At 42.1% G+C, this 18528-nt stretch overlaps 1 protein-coding gene and 1 long non-coding RNA gene across 7 annotated transcripts in view; one reads left to right on the top strand and one right to left on the bottom strand.

Moving 5' to 3' along the window:
* LOC121470562 (uncharacterized) lies at positions 1–14097 on the bottom strand. Its single transcript, XR_012057970.1, has 3 exons — positions 9098–14097; positions 2240–2469; positions 1–1783 (listed from the first exon to the last, which is right to left on the bottom strand). It is a non-coding gene; the product is annotated as an uncharacterized lncRNA (long non-coding RNA).
* Positions 14098–14724: 627 nt separating this feature from the next.
* GK (glycerol kinase) overlaps positions 14725–18528 on the top strand; it is a 56135-nt gene continuing 52331 nt past the window's right edge. For 2 of the 6 annotated variants that reach the window (XM_032750339.3, XM_041718534.2), the window contains exon 1: positions 14725–14896. In XM_032750339.3, the coding sequence (XP_032606230.3) occupies positions 14831–14896 (66 nt within the window). In that variant the 5' untranslated portion in view covers positions 14725–14830. The remainder of the gene's footprint in view (positions 14897–18528) is intronic. The other 4 variants (XM_032750340.3, XM_032750352.3, XM_032750329.3 and 1 more) reach the window with 3 other exon arrangements.

Consider the following 18528-nt stretch of genomic DNA (forward strand, 5'->3'; position numbering starts at 1 on the left):
TTTGAAGGTTTATCTCAGTTTTAGATTTATTTAATAGTTTTCATACATTGAAAACTTCTTTAAATGCTTGAAATTCACATAAATCATTTCAGCAATGTAAAATAAAAATTTTATAAACCTGAGTGTGCATAGCAAGTAAAAATGATGAAAATTAGTATTTCAGGTATCACACAAATAAAAGTTACCCCAAATCCCTGCATCCAAGGCATCTCCTGCAGAATAAAAAAGGGCTTAAGTTCCTAACTATGTCAGATCACTTCCTACCATAGGAAACTCCCGGGGATGTTACACTGAATTGTTTGCTTCACAAGTCTGAAATGATTACTCACTCATGCTCACTTAAATAAGTAGAAGATAATTGCATCCTGCCTATCAGATAGAAAGGTGTTAAACCTTTGGAAACTATTGGACTACTGATAAAACTAACCAGTAGGTTGGGAAGGAAATAGTTTTGCTGCCTTCACTTTTTATTGAAGGAGTATTTTTACAGATGCAGTGTCTAAAGCAGAGATTCTAGCAGCCCACACCATCCTAGGGAGAGGGAAGCAGAGCCGAAGTGTTTTTACCAATTTTGACAGAGCTTGACTTTCTTTTCACAAGATTCTTTATCTGCCTTCTTGCCTCTGGGTGAGCTCATGATTCCCTTCTCAGAAGATCTGTAGATCTAATAACTCTAAGCCTCAGCAAATCCCGTGATAAGAGGAGGAGCTTGTTCCTTCACCTGGCTGCACCTTGAGGACAAGGAAGACTATTCATCTGCAGAACAAGTGCACTACAGTACTTGCAATGTTCTTCCTGGCTTTCTGCCAGATTCCCACTGAGGCTACACACACCCTCTAGGCTAAAACAGGATATTCCTAAGGAAGAAGTGGTTAATTATATTATAAAAGTTTCAAATGTCATTTCGAAGAACAATAAAGATTGTCTGAAAGACTGCCTACCTGTACAGAATCCTGTCATATGATACATATCCTAGTTCCAATGCTTGCATTTAGTCTCTGTTAAAAATAAATCATTCATCCAGCTGCTAATGTACTTCTTGGTTCAGTGACAACTACTCACATGTGGTCAGGCTTTACGAGCAAAGAGCTGTTATCTGTAAAACAGGACTGCAATAGATAAGGTCTTTCTTTTTAGTTTTGTTTACTACACATCTGTGTAACAATAAAATTTAAGGTAGTCAGGCTACTAAGAAGGGATTTTTTTTTTTTGTTAGTGTATCAAAATACCACAAAAAATTGCAGAAATCCAAGCAGTGTTAGAGCGGTCTGGTTTCTTTAGGTGCATTGGTACATATCTGTAATTTCTAGGTGGAGCCACCCCCTGATAATTGGGTAATTTTCATTGTTTTTTTTCCTCAAGTACTGGTTCTTAATTTGATTCTGATTTCTACATTCTTCACTTTCTCACTCTTCCATCTTTCCAGCAGTCAACTTTTACAGCTATTCTAAATTCTGTGTCAGTAACATTAATTTGAAAATTTTGTCAGAAAGTAGCAACAGAATAAGCAATTGATCTGCTGAGTATTTTTAACAAAATATTGATAGAAAACCCTCCTGCACTTTGGTCCATGCAAACCAGAAGCCACCACTGCCCACGAGTTTTTGTTGGGTTTTTTTTGAGTTAGGTAATCATGGCTAACCATGTCATGAGTGAAGAAAAACTGGAAAAGCAGAAAATGTGAGGGTCTGGTTCAAGTGTGGACAAATCACTAGTTCCATCTGCTAAGAAATGGTGTTCAGCACAGTTTGCTGCTGTTGAGCATTATCCAGGGGCATAAGACCTGCCAAAGGAAGTGAGAGGGAGGAATGTTTTAATGGAAAACTTTCTGAAAAGCAGACTGAAAGCAAAAGGTCACTGAGTTGATTTTTTTGAAAGAGATAGTTACTGGAAAGGGGCAGACAACATGAAATTGAGCAATTAGACAGGCATGGAGAACCAGGGAATTTTTTTCAGATGGAGACTGCAACTGAGATTTTGCAAGGAAGACTGGTAGGGAAAGGTTATTTAGCTACATGAATAAGAGGAAAACAATTTCAGGAAAAATGGATCCAGTATGGTTTCTGAAGGAAGCAAATATATTTACTTTAAGATGGAACTCAGGGAGTTAATGAAAAGTGTATATTTGGTGTGGTATTTAGGGGATTTATTGAAGACTTATATACATATTCAGGAAGACTGGGACAGGAACAATATAAGGATTTAGAAATAAGAGCATTTAAAAATCTAAATTACGAACCAGCAATGTGTCATTGTAGAAAGAAGATAAATATTATCTTGTGCTGCATTAGGCTGAGCATTTTCTACAGCTTGAGAGAGCCGATCCTTCCATTCTGCTCCAGCCTTGAAGATACTCAAAACCAAATGGACACCATCCTGAGCAACCTGCTCTCACTGAGTCAGCTTTCAGCAGAAATTTGGACCAGAGGATCTTCACAGGTGCCTTCCTGCCTCAGCTGGTCTGTGATCCTAAACAGGGAGGAGGCAGAAAACACAGCATTTGGTACAACAATCAACAAATATTTCTCTGCAAATGTTTGCTGCTGCTGCAGCATAAAAGAGCATTGATGTGTGAATACAATACAATCAAATACAGAAATATGTGTGACAGTAAGCACAATGACACAATAGACAAAAGCTGGATATAAAACTAGACAAAGAAGTAGCAGAATAACCACAAAGGAAGAAAATGGAAACTAAAGGTAAAGAAAGTTTTTTTTTTCCTCAAAGGAACATTTCATATTTGAGAACTGGGGCTTCATTGGCAACAATGCCATAATCCTCTGTTTCTGAATGAGATCTATAAATATTACATTACTAATTTTCTCAACTGCAAAAATGACTTAATAGCAAGCATGGGTTTATATAACACTTCCAGGAAAACAAGACAATCTCCTGGATTTTATTACACAAAAGGTGAAAAAATTCAAGTGATTTCAGTAACCATTAAACAAAACACCAAAGACTGTGGCCACAGGCCAAATAATTACATTTCCATAGTGTGAAGTATGAATGCTAGCATCAAAAATCCCAAATGACCAGAGAAATTTCTGAAAACCAGTAAGGGGCAGGAAACTTATAGATCAGGACAATGTGGATTACTCCTAGATCAGTATTAAGGAATGTTTGTATCTTTCTGGGCATCACAGAAATGTTGGAAAGATGTAAGGCTGTAATGTCAAGTAAAATGGGTTATTTCCTTTCTTTTTTTCATAAAATTGTTTATTTTTTATTTCATCTTAGGTAGCTGGCATCTTTAATGACTTGGTAAAACTACTCATAAAGGGTAGAACAAGATAAATCATCAGAAATTAGAGATATTTAGTATTTGTGTGATTTTTTTTAACCTCACTTTACATCATGCTGCACAAACATCATTATTTACAACACAGAAATTGTAACCTAAGAATTATAGTGACCTATCAGATATCTGTATCATCATCAAACTCATTCATGCTAAATCAGATAGGGAGGGCAAAGTAAAATAATAGAAGAGGTCAATAAAATAATTATACATACCAGATACCATGATAAGGAGCACTTACAGAGCATAATTCACATTTTGCTATGGATTTACTATTACCACTAAATGGGAAATATTTCACAATATCCTTGACTCACCCATGTGTGATACATGATGCAATCAATTTCCATGGAAATTTGTATCTAGCCTTTTACTAGAACAGTACTTTGAACCCCATATTATTATGCCTTGGCAAAACTCAGAATTAAGGCTGCTTGCTGTCAAAGCAGGCTGTTTAGCACCCAAAGACTGGAGAGACAAAAGGGCATATTACTGACACTGTTCTCTGGTGACCCTGAGGAACTCTAAAATACAGTTGCTAAGGTCAGTGGTCCTGGTCTCTGATGACTACCCTGAATGGCTGGGATTTTTTTTTTTACTGAAGTGTTTGAATCACTTAAGTTATTAAAAAGAGAAGACTGGACTCTGGATCCCATATCTCCACATCTGCCCAGTTACATCCCACAGCTTCTCTGCAGACCCAGCGGTACCTTCAGTGTGAAGCACAAGCTCTCCCAAAGAGCAGAGGCTGCTTGGTCACTGCCTTGCTGCCTTTCAGTTGTGGTTAAGGAGAGGACAGAGAGGAGACAATTTTAGCCATTCACTTGTTGGCTTTGCTGCCAAGCAATGTGACCTCTGTGATGAACTGAGCAGGTCTGACCAGCTCTGCACAGCAAGGGATGGGCACTTTCTATTAACTCTGCGGGTTCTGAGAGCAGCCCAGGGGAAAAGGACAAACTGCCAATTCCTTGACTCACAGCCCTGGCAGCTATGGAGGGCAGGGGAGGGGAGGAGAAACAAAGTTACCCCTTTTGTTTAATTCAATTACTTATGATTAGGACACACCTCTTACACAGTGGAATGCTTCTCAATGCAATAAACATCAGCCTGATGTGAGGAACAGTGGGTATCTTTGTAGAGCAGGAGGGAAGGAGCTTTGTCCTGGCCTCTAAAAAATATGTTCTTATGAAACCACTTGAGAATTGAGAACTTGTTTTACCTGAAGACTGGAAACAATCATCCTCTTACTTTTTTTTTTTTTAATTCCTTAATTCTCCAGCCCTCAGGCCCAAAACCACAGAATATTATTGGACTGACCTGCTCCAGGTGACATTCTGCATGTTTAAAGGCACAAACCTCAGAAGGAACAATTGAGCCTGATGAGATTTGAATTAATGAGATAAAACTTAATTTATAAGATTTAGTAAGAGATGGACACTCTGCCTTTGAAGTGCATCAATTGCAGAACACAGCCCAGTTTCTCATTCTTTGCCTTCTGAGGTACATGAACTGAGCATTGCTCATGAAAGTGCAGAGTAAACTTTCCACAACTGGGGAAGTTCCTTATAATCAAGACAGCCTGGGAACTTGAACCAACAAATGAGGGGCAGAGCAACTGTGGAAAAAGTACAGTATCCACTCACCTGCTGCTCTGTGTACAGAAGGCCACACATATCACATTAAAGGAAGGTATCTTATCACCTTTCTTCCACAACAGCCTCTTCCTTAGTGAGTGATTACCTATAAGATTTGCTTGGGAGGCTGATTTTTTAAAGTTTACCTGATGAGGGCTTTTCACATAGCAAAAAGACAGTGCGTCATTCTTAAATCCTCCCTCGCCTGCCCACAAAGCTCCCACGAGAAATGTGCTTTGTTAGCTGGGAGCACTTGTTTTACATACACTGTCTCAATTGTCAAAATTACAAAAAAGTTAAACCTTCTGCTGATGTATATAAGGAAAACAGCATTTCAGCCACAGAAGAGCTCTGTGTTTTACATAAGGCTTCTAATTATTACAAAATTTTAAAGAGGAAGAGGCAAAAAGAAAACAGGAATCAGTCTTTTTGGAGAAGATATGGAAAAAATCTTTTATTTGGATTTTGAGTCATCTGATAACTTAAGGTGTAGCATAACTGAATGTCTAGGCAAAAAACAGATGGTGTTTTCAACCTTGGAAGAGGGTGATGGGGGGACTTGCTAAGTTCGCTCCCAACCTAAATTGTTTTATGAAAATAATGTCATTGTACTATTAGAAAGCCACTTACTACTTTATGCTATTTGACTTATATTGTGATGTTATTTTAATGTAATATCTGGAATTATTATATTATACAAAACTTTATCTCTGTTTTCATTACATATATATATATATATGAAGACATTTACTCAATCATATGCACTATATCTATACCTATGTATATATATCTATATCTCTGTGAATCAACTATAATTATTTAGTGTACATACCATTTATTTTCAAAGTTCATATCATGCATTTATTGTGAATAAATAGAACTGTATTTCCCTATGTTTCATATGCCTCCCAGATTTCTAATAGCCTCAGTTCCATTTTGTTTTAGCAGACTTATGTGCTCCATCATCATAAAGTCTGTAGAAAATACACCATGGATGTAGGTATTGTCTGTCCACTCACTGTTTTCATGTTGCTTACAAAAGTACAGCAAACAAAACAGTAAGCAAAGATAACACAAATAAACTCATTTTTATGTTAAAGTTTTAATCATGTTTATTTCTTAAATAAGCAGTGCTAAAGAGAAGCAAATACACACATGAAGCCCATTTTAGGGCATCCATAGGAGACAGGCACATCTCCTTGCCTTCTTAAATTCACTGCAAAAGCTTCCTTTGACTGCAGGGGGAGCAAGAATTTTCCTAAAGTATTTTTGAAGCATTTAGCTGTGTTGCCCTCACTGTGTAGCGTTTTGCTCGTTAGCTAGATAATTATATTGAACAGAAAGAATGAACTACATACATAGCATATGAAGCAGTGTGTTGCCTCAGGCTGAGTCTCTGTAGAAACAAATGTATAAAAGAGGCTAAAGTTAGTAATTTAATTTCTTTGTATTATTATACCAAAAATATAATTTCATACAGAATGAACAGCCAGATATAAATTTATCTTGGAATAACAGGAAATTCATATTGTTAGAAAGGTAATTTTTCTACTTCTGCAATAAATAGATGAGTGTTATCAGTGCTACACTGACGTTCTTCACCTGAATATGTAGCCTTATGATTTTATCTATGCTCCTATTATATTTTGTCCTAATATCCTCAATAAGGATTATATATGGACAAATCATTCTTTTGTATTCATTAGAATCTTATTAAACTGCATAGAAGAATCAATGCAGCTTCTAGAAGTTAATGTACTCACAGGGATGAGTCAGAAATAAGGCAGCTGGAACAGTTTCCACCCCAGCTCTAAGTCTGCCCCTAAGAAGCTTCTGCTCCTGCAGAAGAGCGCTATAACCTGGAAAGAACCAAATGCTATGAGTAAGCTCTTCTGATAATGGAACAAGAGCATTACTGCAATTAGAAGTTGATAACGAGGAGCTGCAATATGAAGATTGACACACATTCTGTTATCAAACCACTGATAGGTAGATTGAAATGTCAAGGGCCCTGTGCTGCAGTTATCAGGAGCTCACCTCAGGAAACCCGGGCAGGAAACTATGTTTTGAGGTACATTAAAGAAAAGCAGGAACCATTCAGACAGTATGTAAATTCAACACAATTTGACCATGTATAGAACTCCACAATAAACTATTGAAATAGCCATAAATGGCAGAAGAGGTGGAGCCATCTGCAAATATAAGCCTGTAAGAAATACCTCCTGCTGCATAAGTGTCTGTGCTTTAGAATCAGGAATGCAAACATGACCACTCAGCTTGCCTGCAATGCTCCCTCCTAAGTGTTACCAAGTGTTACCTTATGGTCATCCCAGGGAAAGACAGCCTTTATCTTTACCTCAGCTCCAGCATCCTGCCCAGCAGGTTTGGCTGTAAACCAGCTGGGTGTGACAGGGCAGGTCTTAACCCCAGCATTGCCCTGGGTTTCCAGGACTGACACAGGCCTGGTGTGTGTGCTGGATCAGGGCAGTATGGTCAGCAGTTCATCCTCACCTTGCAGGACTGGAGCAAGAGCTGAACTGCTCACTGTTTCAGAAAAGCATCTTCTTTTTGTGTGTTGTGCTCCTCCACCAGTGCACCAGGAAAGTGAATTCTTTAGATCTGCTCTCCTAAGTATTGCCTAAAATATGTGGTCTCAGCAGATGCTCAGAAAGCAAACAATAAATCATCAAAATGTCAAATTCAGTCTTTGAAGATCAGTCCACATATCCACTTTCTCTTTGGGTGATAAGGCTTTTTGCCTTAATGATATCTACTAGATATATCACAGCATTCTCATACTTTTTCCAGGATACTTTTGAGTTTACCTCAGTTATCCTCCACTACTAAAGAGCCTTTTTCTCTTGGGAAGTTTCATTGATAGCTTAGTTCTCTTCCTCTCTGTGTTCTGCTGGGAGTTTACTTTAGTGGATTATATCTGAGAGTTTCTTCTTTCTAGAGCAGGGTTGTTTCTTTCTTTCTCCATGAGCACAGCTTTGAGGTTCTGCTTTGGCAATCATGGAAAGAAATATATGCAATATCTCCCAGATTCATTTCAAATGCAATTCAATTCTCAATAAAACACAGCAAGGTATCTTTTATGAAGCTCGGCAAGACTGGTGTTCATTTCAGTGTCCTTGGTGAAGTGTATTTTCCAGCTGTCATGGGTTAGGAATACTATTCCTCAATTTAGTATCCCCGCTGTAAAGAAAACCACAAGACACTTCCCTCCCCCACTCCAGCAAGAGAGACAAAATGCAGAGATTACAGGTTTAGATTTACCAGGAACAGCAACGAGACAAGAAAATGAACGGGTAAAACAGCATTAATATCAAAAGCATACAAAAAGTGGGTGATTTACATACAACAAGATTCTCACTGATATTCCAAGAGCTCCATCTCATCTAGACTCTCCCACAAGGTAAAGTTATAGGCAGCAGTAAGATGTCCCCTAGGTTTTCTCTTCCTGGGGCCAAGCAAACACATCTCTCTCAGCAGCTGTCTGTACATTACTTGTGAGTCCCTGAGAACTCCACCTGCAGGTAACTGACACCATTTTGCCTTCTGGTATAAGTGGAGTATAAAGAATCTCCAGAAGACCAAAATGTAGCTGAGCTCTCCCATCAGTTTTAAGAGATACACTTGTTTTGTGATGTAAAATTGAAAACATTGATGTATTAAAGTTGTTCTCAAAAGCAGACAGTACAGTCTAGTCTTCATGATAATAATGCAGCCATTAACATCTCCAGAATTTCCAAATACATTTGATTTGATGATATGGAGGCTGAAGGTCTGTCAGCAGCTGAGGCAATCTAAGAGGTTGCAGCTGCTGAATATTTCATGCTTTCCTCAGTCTCCTCCACATCATCTCCTACTTCTTCTTAACCTTTCCCATGCTCCTTGCTGTGGTAAGCTCTGCTTTTCCACCAGCTCTGGCACTCATTACAGCAAGTGAGTCAATTCAGCTCCTTGGCAGAGAACAATCCGCTTTTATTTTGTCTGCGTATGTTTTCTGCCATATTAATGAGCTCAGAGGACTCAAGAAAGGATCCAATAAAAACCAGACCCCTTGCACAGCAAGCAGAAACTACATGGCCAGGATCAGGATGGTACTGGTAAAAACATCATCCTTTAGAATCTGTGTGAGGCTCGATCTACTTACCCTGTGGAATCCTGCCTCTGCCAGTTATTACCAGTTTATTCAGTCCTGTCCTCTCTGAGGGTAACAGGAATGCAGTTACTGATTCCTGAGAAAGGCAGTGGCCAAGGAAAGCAATGCCTTTGGACCTCAGAGAAAGCTGTGCTTTACCTCTGCTCTGCTAAGCACTTCCTACGTGACCATTGGCCTGTAATTTACCTGCTCTAGGCCCACCTCCGTATCTGTAAAAAAAATGCCATAGGCATTACATTTTCACAAGAGCTTTCATAGAGGTAATACATAAAAACCCTTTGATGTTCATAGACAAATGTACTGTTCTTGAGGGCATCTATTAGCTAGAGTAAATTACTAGATCGCTTTATAATAATTGGTACCGAGTTCTCAATTCTTTCTGAGGGTGTTACACAGTCATTCAGCATGCCATCACCAAACTGAAACAGAAAACCAAAAAGATGGGATATATTTTCTCTACTAAGTGTATGTTTTCCTTAATAGAACATATATTTGACAGTATGCTTTAATAAAAACTGTCTTTCTGTACTCCCTATAGACATATGGCATCTCCCACTGGAAACTTTATATTCTGTTCCTTTGTTTTAGCTCTTTTGCATGGTGTAAGAGCTCAGGTTTGTGCAGAATTAACAGAATTTAAGCCCATTGTAGCAACAGTCTCAGGGTCTTCATGTAGCTCCACTGCTGTTTCTTGGTTTTAATATCTTTACCACATAAGAAAACTAGAGCCTGGAGTGTACATCACTAAAGTTTCAACTTCCAACTGGAATGCAGAGGCAAAACTATCAAATATCAGTATTTAGAGAAATTTACCTTTTTTCTAATCCTATTATCATATGCACAATTTCACAAAGGCCTATTTTTGGAAATATCCACTGTGCAGTGCACAAAAAAAAAAAAAAAAAGATGTGAAAAGATGTCCTTTATGACCAGCAATTGTTTTGCCTCTGCTAACTTAAGGCTAAAGTACAGAATGAGCCTATGAGAATTGGCCCTATCATCATCTTATGGAGCAGTAATTAGATTAGATAATTTGATGTAAAAAAAAAAAAAATACAGTTGTTATGAAAACAATAGAAAACTAACTCATTTTTAATGTGTCCCTTCAATGCAGTGCATAGTTTCAGGAGTAAATTTTGCAGTAAGTTGCTATAATTTTTTATGGAAGATAGAAGACCAAGTATCTCAGTTAAGGATTTTGAAGCATGGAGTAGCTACTATACCACTCATGAATACTTATATTCTCTGAATTATTCATTCTAATTCCCAAGAACATTTACTTTTATCTATACAAACTATTCATCTATACTACTACTTCTTGTAGGGTGTTTTTTCTGATTTCCCCATTTTGATTTGAATAATAGGGCTTTGAGCAACCTGGTCTAATGAAAGGTGTCCCTGGTCATTGGCAGGGGAATTATCACTGGATGATCTTCGACATCCCTTCCAACCTAAGCCATTGTGTGATTCTATAACTCTTGTAAAGACTTACTGGCTTAATAACTGCTTTTCAAAGGACATAGTATTAGCTGTCTTCAAAATGTGAATTTTTATTATTTATTTATTTTATTGTCCACTAGAAAGATGGCAACTGCAACAATGATTACTTGGGGTTTGAACACTGTGAGAGTGATTCTAAATATAAAATGTCATTCGGAGAAAACTATTGTCTAATATCAGGTCAGAAGTAAAACATATCCTGCGAAACATTCATTGCATCACTGCAGTCACGGCTTCACAATAAAATGGTTCTTGCCAAATGGTGACAGGGTAACTGTCATGGGACAGGGTACTGTTTGGCATGTGCTAAAACAACGGTAGGAGACAGAACACAGAATGGGTCACTGTAACCCTGCCCTCCTCGGGATCCATGGAAAGGTTTCCTGCACACAAAGGGTGCTGCACATGATCTATAGAAATGTGAGGGCACTGGCAGCCAAGGTCACAATCTGTTTGTGCTGGCTGCCTGCGCCAGAGCAACGGAGTTCATCCACTTGTGCAGGCACAGGCACCCTTGCACATACCACTCATCTTCCCAGTAGGCAAAAGGTGCAAGTGGCAGCGTGACTCGTTACCCTGGTGCCCTGGACACTTTACAACTACACCTGTTCCAGCCCAGCTCCAAATACGTGCCTTCTGTCCCTCCTGGGGGAGCCCAAGGATCCCACCTCTCTAAGGAAGTGCAGAATTTGATGGCCAAGCCCTCTCTGTCGCTAAGAGGAAAGGGAAAGACATGGACCTCTGGCATCCACTCTTTAATTCACACTGTATCACATGCTTGGAGTAGCCTGACACAGTCACATTTTGTCCTTAGCCTGAGGTCAGTAAAGAAGAATCAGCCAAGAAGAGCAGAATGTAATTGCCAACTTCCCTCCACTCTGCTGAGATTAAAGACAAAAATCAAACTGAAACTAAAAAAAACCCAAACCAAAAGCATACAATTGGGTTTATGTGCTATTGAAACTAGTTTTTTAGGGACTAAGTTATGTTGGCTCTGAAAAATGCACCACAAATATTTATGTGCTTAATTAATGTATTCCAATGTGTCCACTAACTTAAAAATATATTTAAAAAAAAACAGTGGGGCTGTATTCAAAGATAGAAAAACCTTCTGTTTGAGTTCAGTTTACAGAACAAAAGGTCAAAAAGCTGCATGTGGAACAAGAGCAGTATTTACAGGAATCTGCATTGTGTGGGCAGTTGGCAATAATCAGCAACTTTATAAATGTTACATTTTGAGGAACTGAATTCAACTTTCTTATAATTAAGTCCTCCAAAATCAATGAGATCCTCCATTATTTCTACCAGGCTGGAAATTCTTATAGCAAGTATATCTAAACTCCAAAATCTCTCCTTTTGTCAAGAATAACATATGCAAGGGTCTCAACTAGCACTAGAGCTTTATTTTATTTATTTTTTTTTTCCCATTTTGTAAGTTTTTCAGCAGAACAGAACAGCAAACAACTTGATTTGCATTGTGTAGACTGGCCTCAGTGAGATCTGAGCCAGAAGCAGAAGAAATGAGGCCACGTGGATATCCATGCTCCTTCCTTTAAAGGAAGCCAATTCCTTTACAAGTGTCTCAGGCGAGCGTGGCCTCACACCATCTTACTGTAAAAGCGAGGCTGGAGCTCCACCCTTCCTTCCCCTGCAGGTTTCCCTGGGACAGCACCCTCTATCCCTACTCTGCAAATAGTATTGCATAATAAATACTACAAGAAAAAAATGTCCTATTCAAACAGTGAATAGGAATGTGAAGGAAGCAAGAGCACACTGTTGAATGAGCTAGGAAGAATAAACTATTCTCCCTGAGTTAATATTTTCTAGTTTTGGACTAAATTATTTCCCCCTTCTGCCTGTCTTATATGTCTGTTGAGGGTTAAGGAAATATCACAGGTTATTGCTGTCATCCCTCCTGTTCCTGGTCTATAAACATTCACAGGCATTGCTAAAGAACACCTAAGGAAATGGCACCTCCTAGAGAATTTCAGTAACTCATTAATTCTTAACAGTACAGTGCTGTTTCATGTTTTACATAAATGTCTGTCACAATATTGCTTCTTCCCTTCTTGGATCTATAGAGGCCTCGACCTTTGCTGAAAATTGTCACATCCTGAGTTATAATACACTCAGAACACAATACTGCAGCTTTTAAAAGAGAAAAAAGAAATAACACAAACCCCACACTTTTCCCAGGAATTATACTAATTAATTCAGATTTAAATAAGATCCCATGGGATTAATTCTTTGAATTCCTAATCTACATGGAGAAGCTGTAGCCTTGGAAAAGTTTTCCTAATAAACTGCAGTTTGTGGCCGTGGCTTTAGAGTAGAAGCCACAAGTGACAATTGAGGGAGGTAGAGGGGGAATCTCTGGCAACGCCAGGAGGGATTATTATGACCTTCTAGGACAAACTGTGGATCTTTCTCTAAGTGTTGCAGCATACTCTTGAGGAAGATAGCTTGGTTCCAAGAAAAAAAAAAATACTAGTCTTGGCGATTAAATTTGAGAATAATAGAAAATCTTTGATAATATTTGGCAAGCAGTCCACGTGCTCCTTTACTGTCAGTCTTGAAAATGTGGATGTGGATCTTACCACAAGATTGCATTTGTCTTGTTTCAGATGTTGTAGTTAAGGGCTGCAATGCAAGGCTCCTCGATGCCAGCTGAAGCACTAACAAACAAAAAAATGAAAGAGCTGGGTAAGATATCTCGCAAAGCTTTCCCAAGTGGCAGCAATCAGATTTTGCTTATCAAGGAGCAGTTGCAGCAAAACACCCCAAGTTTGGACAGCTACTACAGTGGAGTAATGGCAAAGGCAAATCTTTTTAATGGTGTCTGTGGGGGCTGGTTTACTGGCATCGTGTGTCAGTGGTAACTTTTGAGGCCGTTCAGTCAGCATTGTTGCCTTTTGCAATTCCATCCCGGCTCTTACAACACCAGCGGTTTTTCTGGAAGCACAAGTTACCAACCAGCAGTAAGGAAGGAAGACAGAGATTCCATTTTTTTAAAGCCAATTAATATCTCTGCATGACGCAGGGTAAAGCTTTAAAAGACAAAAGAAGCTGCTTTGGGGATGTATCATAAATACGTAGAACATATCTCGGTCATCCCTGATGGCTCAGCCTTGCACTGTTGCTCGGCAGCATTCACTTCGATTCCAGGGATACCCAGGCTTGGCACCTCCCCAGCGGGGTCCCGCCTCAGAGAGCGTGGGGATTCTTTCCCTCTCCGCGATAACAAGCGAGACACGTTTCCTGAAGGAAAGCCGCCTCCAGGCACAAGTGACCCGAAAGGAGTCCCGCTGCTCTCCCGGAGAGCCGGGGCTCCCCTCAGACCGCCCGGGGCTCCGCTCGGGGCTCCCCTCAGACCGCTCGGGGCTCCGCTCGGGGCTCCCCTCAGACCGCCCGGGGCTCCCCTCGGGGCTCCCCTCAGACCGCCCGGGGCTCCCCTCGGGGCTCCCCTCAGACCGCTCGGGGCTCCCCTCAGACCGCCCGGGGCTCCGCTCGGGGCTCCCCTCAGACCGCTCGGGGCTCCCCTCAGACCGCTCGGGGCTCCCCTCAGACCGCCCGGGGCTCCGCTCGGGGCTCCCCTCAGACCGCCCGGGGCTCCCCTCAGACCGCCCGGGGCTCCCCTCAGACCGCTCGGAGCTCCCCTCGGGGCTCCCCTCAGACCGCCCAGAGATCCGCTCGGGGCTCCCCTCAGACCGCCCGGGGCTCCCCTCGGGGCTCCCCTCGGGGCTCCCCTCACACCGCCCGGGGCTCCGCTCGGGGCTCCGCTCGGGGCTCCCCTCAGACCGCCCGGGGCTCCCCTCGGGGCTCCCCTCGGGGCTCCGCCCGGGACTCCCCTCGGGGCTCCCCTCACACCGCCCGGGACTCCCCTCGGGGCTCCCCTCAGACCGCCCGGGGCTCCCCTCGGGGCTCCCCTCCCGCCGCGGCCGCGCGCGCCGCCGCCTCAGGGGCTCTGGGGCGGGGCGAGGGAGGGGGCGTGCCGCGCGCCGCTCGTCACGTGACACGCCCTTCTCGCGCTCCGCCACGCCCGCGGGCCCCGCCCCCGCCGCGCCCCGGGCGCTGATTGGCTGCGGGCTGACAATGCGCGAGGCAGCGCCCCCCGCCCCGCCCCCCCCGCCGGCTTCACCCCGGGCGCCACGCGCCGCCGGCCGCGAGCTGCCCGCGCGGCGCCGGCGCGGCCGTTACGGAGCGGAGCGGGCGCTGAGGGAACCCATGGCCGCGTCGCTGGGGCCGCTGGTGGGAGCCATCGATCAGGGCACCAGCTCCACCCGCTTCCTGGTGAGCACAGCGCGGCCATCGGGGCGGCACCGGGGGCCGGCGGCGCCCCCGCGGCCTGAGGGGAGCCGCGGCTCCCGCGCGCCTGCACTCCCCTCCACTCCCCTCCATCCCTCTGCCGTGCCCTTGGGGAAGGGCAGGGGAACGGGCCCGGCCGCAGCCGCCCGTCTCCCGGAGCAGCGGCGCCGCTCGGCCCGGGGGTGCCGGGTGCCCGCTGTCCCTCCGTGGCGTTCCCGCGGGGAGCGGTGCCGCGGCGAGCCGAGCCCGGCGTCCCTCCCCGCTGCTCCAGGGGCTGCGGGATCCCGCCGCTCCCGGCAGGCTGCGTTTGCAATGTCAGGCTTGCAATCCGTGCGGTGTCTCGCCCGAACGGAATGGAATGGACAAGCTCCTCAAGGACTGGGGAAATGGATCCGTGCGAGTTTGGTGGCTGTGATTAGCTGGTGTTGGAACAGTGCGGTAACTCCGCTGTGTTCCCCGCTAAAATCTGCCCGGGGCCTGCTGGAGTGACTGCTGCAGTTCCTGCCCTAATGTCAGTGCATCTTGTGCACTGTAGGTATTCAGGTGGCTGAACCTGCACACCTTGTTTGCTTAAACACTAGAGGAAGATAAGTTTAAGGATAGGAGAATTAATATATTAGTCATATATTTGACCCTTTAGTTGAAGGATCTATTGAAGTTGAAGGATTATTTCTCTATTATGCAATAGGCTGTAACTAATGTTATGTATGAAACTTACTATAGATACTTCTGGCCTGCAAATCTCTGCAAATATACTGTGCCCGAGCCAGTTAAGTCATGGTAGTTTGACTTAATTAAGGCTCTATGACAACTTCCTCCATGAAAGTGGAATAGAGATATTTGCTAGATATAAAACATTTTCAAATGTGCAAAGTATGAATTGGAAAGATGAACGTTTTGGCTTGCCCTTGCTTTTTTTTTTTTTTTTTTTTTTTAATGTTTCCCCCGTGTGAAATGTTCCTTCACGAAGCAGGAGACTAGAATATCTTCTTGACCTATGTTACCATTATTACTCAATATCACGACCTTCATGCGATTGTCAAATGAGAAAACACAGTTCTGGGGGTGGAGAGAAACTCCAAACTGACAAATGACACCAGTGGGCTGTCTTGGATGTCAGTCAGGAGTCCTTTTTGGGAACGAACTTGAGGAAGGTCCCTGTAATGCATTAAGATAAATTCTATCTGCTTTTATGTATATGCCAAGTAAACTTTTTTCTTATCCTAAAAGGATAACACTAGTAGAAGTGAAACTTAAGCTCCTTTTACAAGTGTTTTTGCAAGTTCCTCTTAGGAAGAATTCCTTGCACTACACACATTCATCAATGGCTTTTATGCAGTTGGGGAGATCTTGCCTGCCTACAAGAGGATTCAGGATTCAGATGCTTCCTAATTTTTTCAAGAAGTATATCATGTCTGCCACTTTTAAATTCTTGTATCCTCTCAGTGTCTCTCAACTCATGTCAACATACAGCATTGTCTTAAACTTGGCAGTGTGATCATGTCATTATGATAATAAAGTTACATGAGCTTGAGCAAATAAGATACATGATCTCTGAGTTAAATCAGAACACAGGGGAGAGAGAAAGAAGTGGGCAAAATGTGCAGACATCTGCTGCAACTCACCTCAGTCATTCAGATAACAACATGTGTATCTGGAGAATTCTGTTCTGGAAAGGGATCGCTGCAGTTAGAAGAGAGATTTTGACTTGAAATATTTTAAGCCAGAATGTAATGTATTGTTCTCTGTGCCTAAATAATTTCCTTGGCTCTGTTGGTCTTTTGCTTTTAGTTGTTTTTGTTACATTTCTCAGTGGTCTTGCTACTTTTTTTTTTAAATGTAGTGTTTCCAGCAGTTTTTGTCTTCACCAAGTCACAAGTCAAAATCAACCTGCTGCTTACGTTGCACTTGTATATTCAGTAGTTCAGTGCAACTGTTATCTAATTTTTTAAGCAAAAGACATAAGGTTTTGAGCAGGTTAAAGAGTTCTCCTGGGTGAAAAACTGTCTGGTTCAATGGGGCCAAAGAGTAGTGTCAGCAGTTCAGAGTGTAAAGTTACAATTACAGGTGGCAGACTTACCAGTGGTGTCCATAACAGTCAGTAGCGAGGGCTGATACCCTCGGTATTTTCATTGATGGGTTGGGATGTTCTCTCTGATGGGGTGACCAATTGACTGAAATTCCAGTCGGAGAAGGCTCCTGCCAGAATATTCATAAAGTCAAACGAAGCTTAGCACTCAAGACAGAATGCTAAGAAGCTTCTTAGTGAAAAAATTCACACTCCTGCTGGACATCAAGTTGGATATATGTGAGCAATGCATCCTTGTGGTGGTGCACATTAAGAAAAGTTCAGAAAGTAATTGTTGCCATCTGTGTAGCACTTAGGACGCAGCATCTGGAGCGCTGTGTCTGATGTTGGACCCCACAAAGAATGAGAGCTGGAAGCACTGGATTTCATCCAGCCAGAGGAATCCCTGTGCTGCAGCACGAGGCCATGGAAGGAGGGTTGGGAGGTCGGGGTTCTTTCCTCACAAGAGAGACTTAAGGGTTGTCCTCAGTCCATAGTTTGTGGAGAACACAGGACCAGCCTTTTCTCAGTTATGCACAGGAAAAGAGAGTGGGCAGTGGACACAAGCTACAGCAAGTGAAATATCCAATAGATGTAAAGAAACAATGTTTCACTGTGAGAGCTCTGGATCAGGGATGAGCAGGTGTGTGGGATTTCTATCTTTGCAGATAGTTAGTGCCTGATTAAGAGGCCCTGAACAGTCTGGTTTTAAATTCAGGCTTACCTGAGCAGTGAGTTAGGCTAGGTGACCTCCTGAGATTCAGAGTAAATTATCCCGTGTGCAAACACAAGTTTTGTTTCTCCTGCTTGTGAATGAGCACAGAGGCTAAAGAAGCACCAGAACTCAGGTGCATTTCTGTTACTGTCACTCCTTCTTTAGCCTTGACTCTCACACAGCACACATACAGTGGTAGTTTTATGCTTCAGCTTTATCCTCCACAAACACTATTTTTGATATTTACCTTTATTAGCTACTTTTACAAAATGAACTGCAATTATTTTTCAGATTGTAACTTTTCTGTTAAGTTGGGTTGAACCTGTGCAACAGATTCAGACTTATTTTTATCAAATACTTTCATCTCTCATGTTCCATTTCATATTATTCAAGAACCATAAAAGTACACTATAACTTCTTTTGTAGAAGTCTTAGGATCAGGAGCTAATGGCCAGCCGAACCACTGTTTGATCTCTTTGGTAGTGTTTCTATCATTTTATCCATGAACAGCAAGAATTGAAAGACACAGTGAAGTACCCACACAGTACTTTAAGTTTGTCAGTCAGACACAGAACCTTTTTTTCCACTTCTGTGAAATATTTACTTTTTTCCCTCACTTTGTCTCCAGAAGAAACAATCAAATAAAGCTATATCACACTGCAAGCATTCTTGTCAATAAACAAAACCTGATTTTAGGTTAGGAAGACATGCATAGCCATTGAGCCTTCTCTTCAGAGAGGAATTCATTTTACCCCTCTGTTGAAGTAACATGACCTTTTGGGGAAAACTTGATTGTATAACTAGCAAGAAGGGTTAAAAATATTGGGTTAAAAA

Source organism: Taeniopygia guttata, chromosome 1 (assembly GCF_048771995.1).
Source record: "Taeniopygia guttata chromosome 1, bTaeGut7.mat, whole genome shotgun sequence".
Classification (NCBI taxonomy): domain Eukaryota; kingdom Metazoa; phylum Chordata; class Aves; order Passeriformes; family Estrildidae; genus Taeniopygia; species Taeniopygia guttata.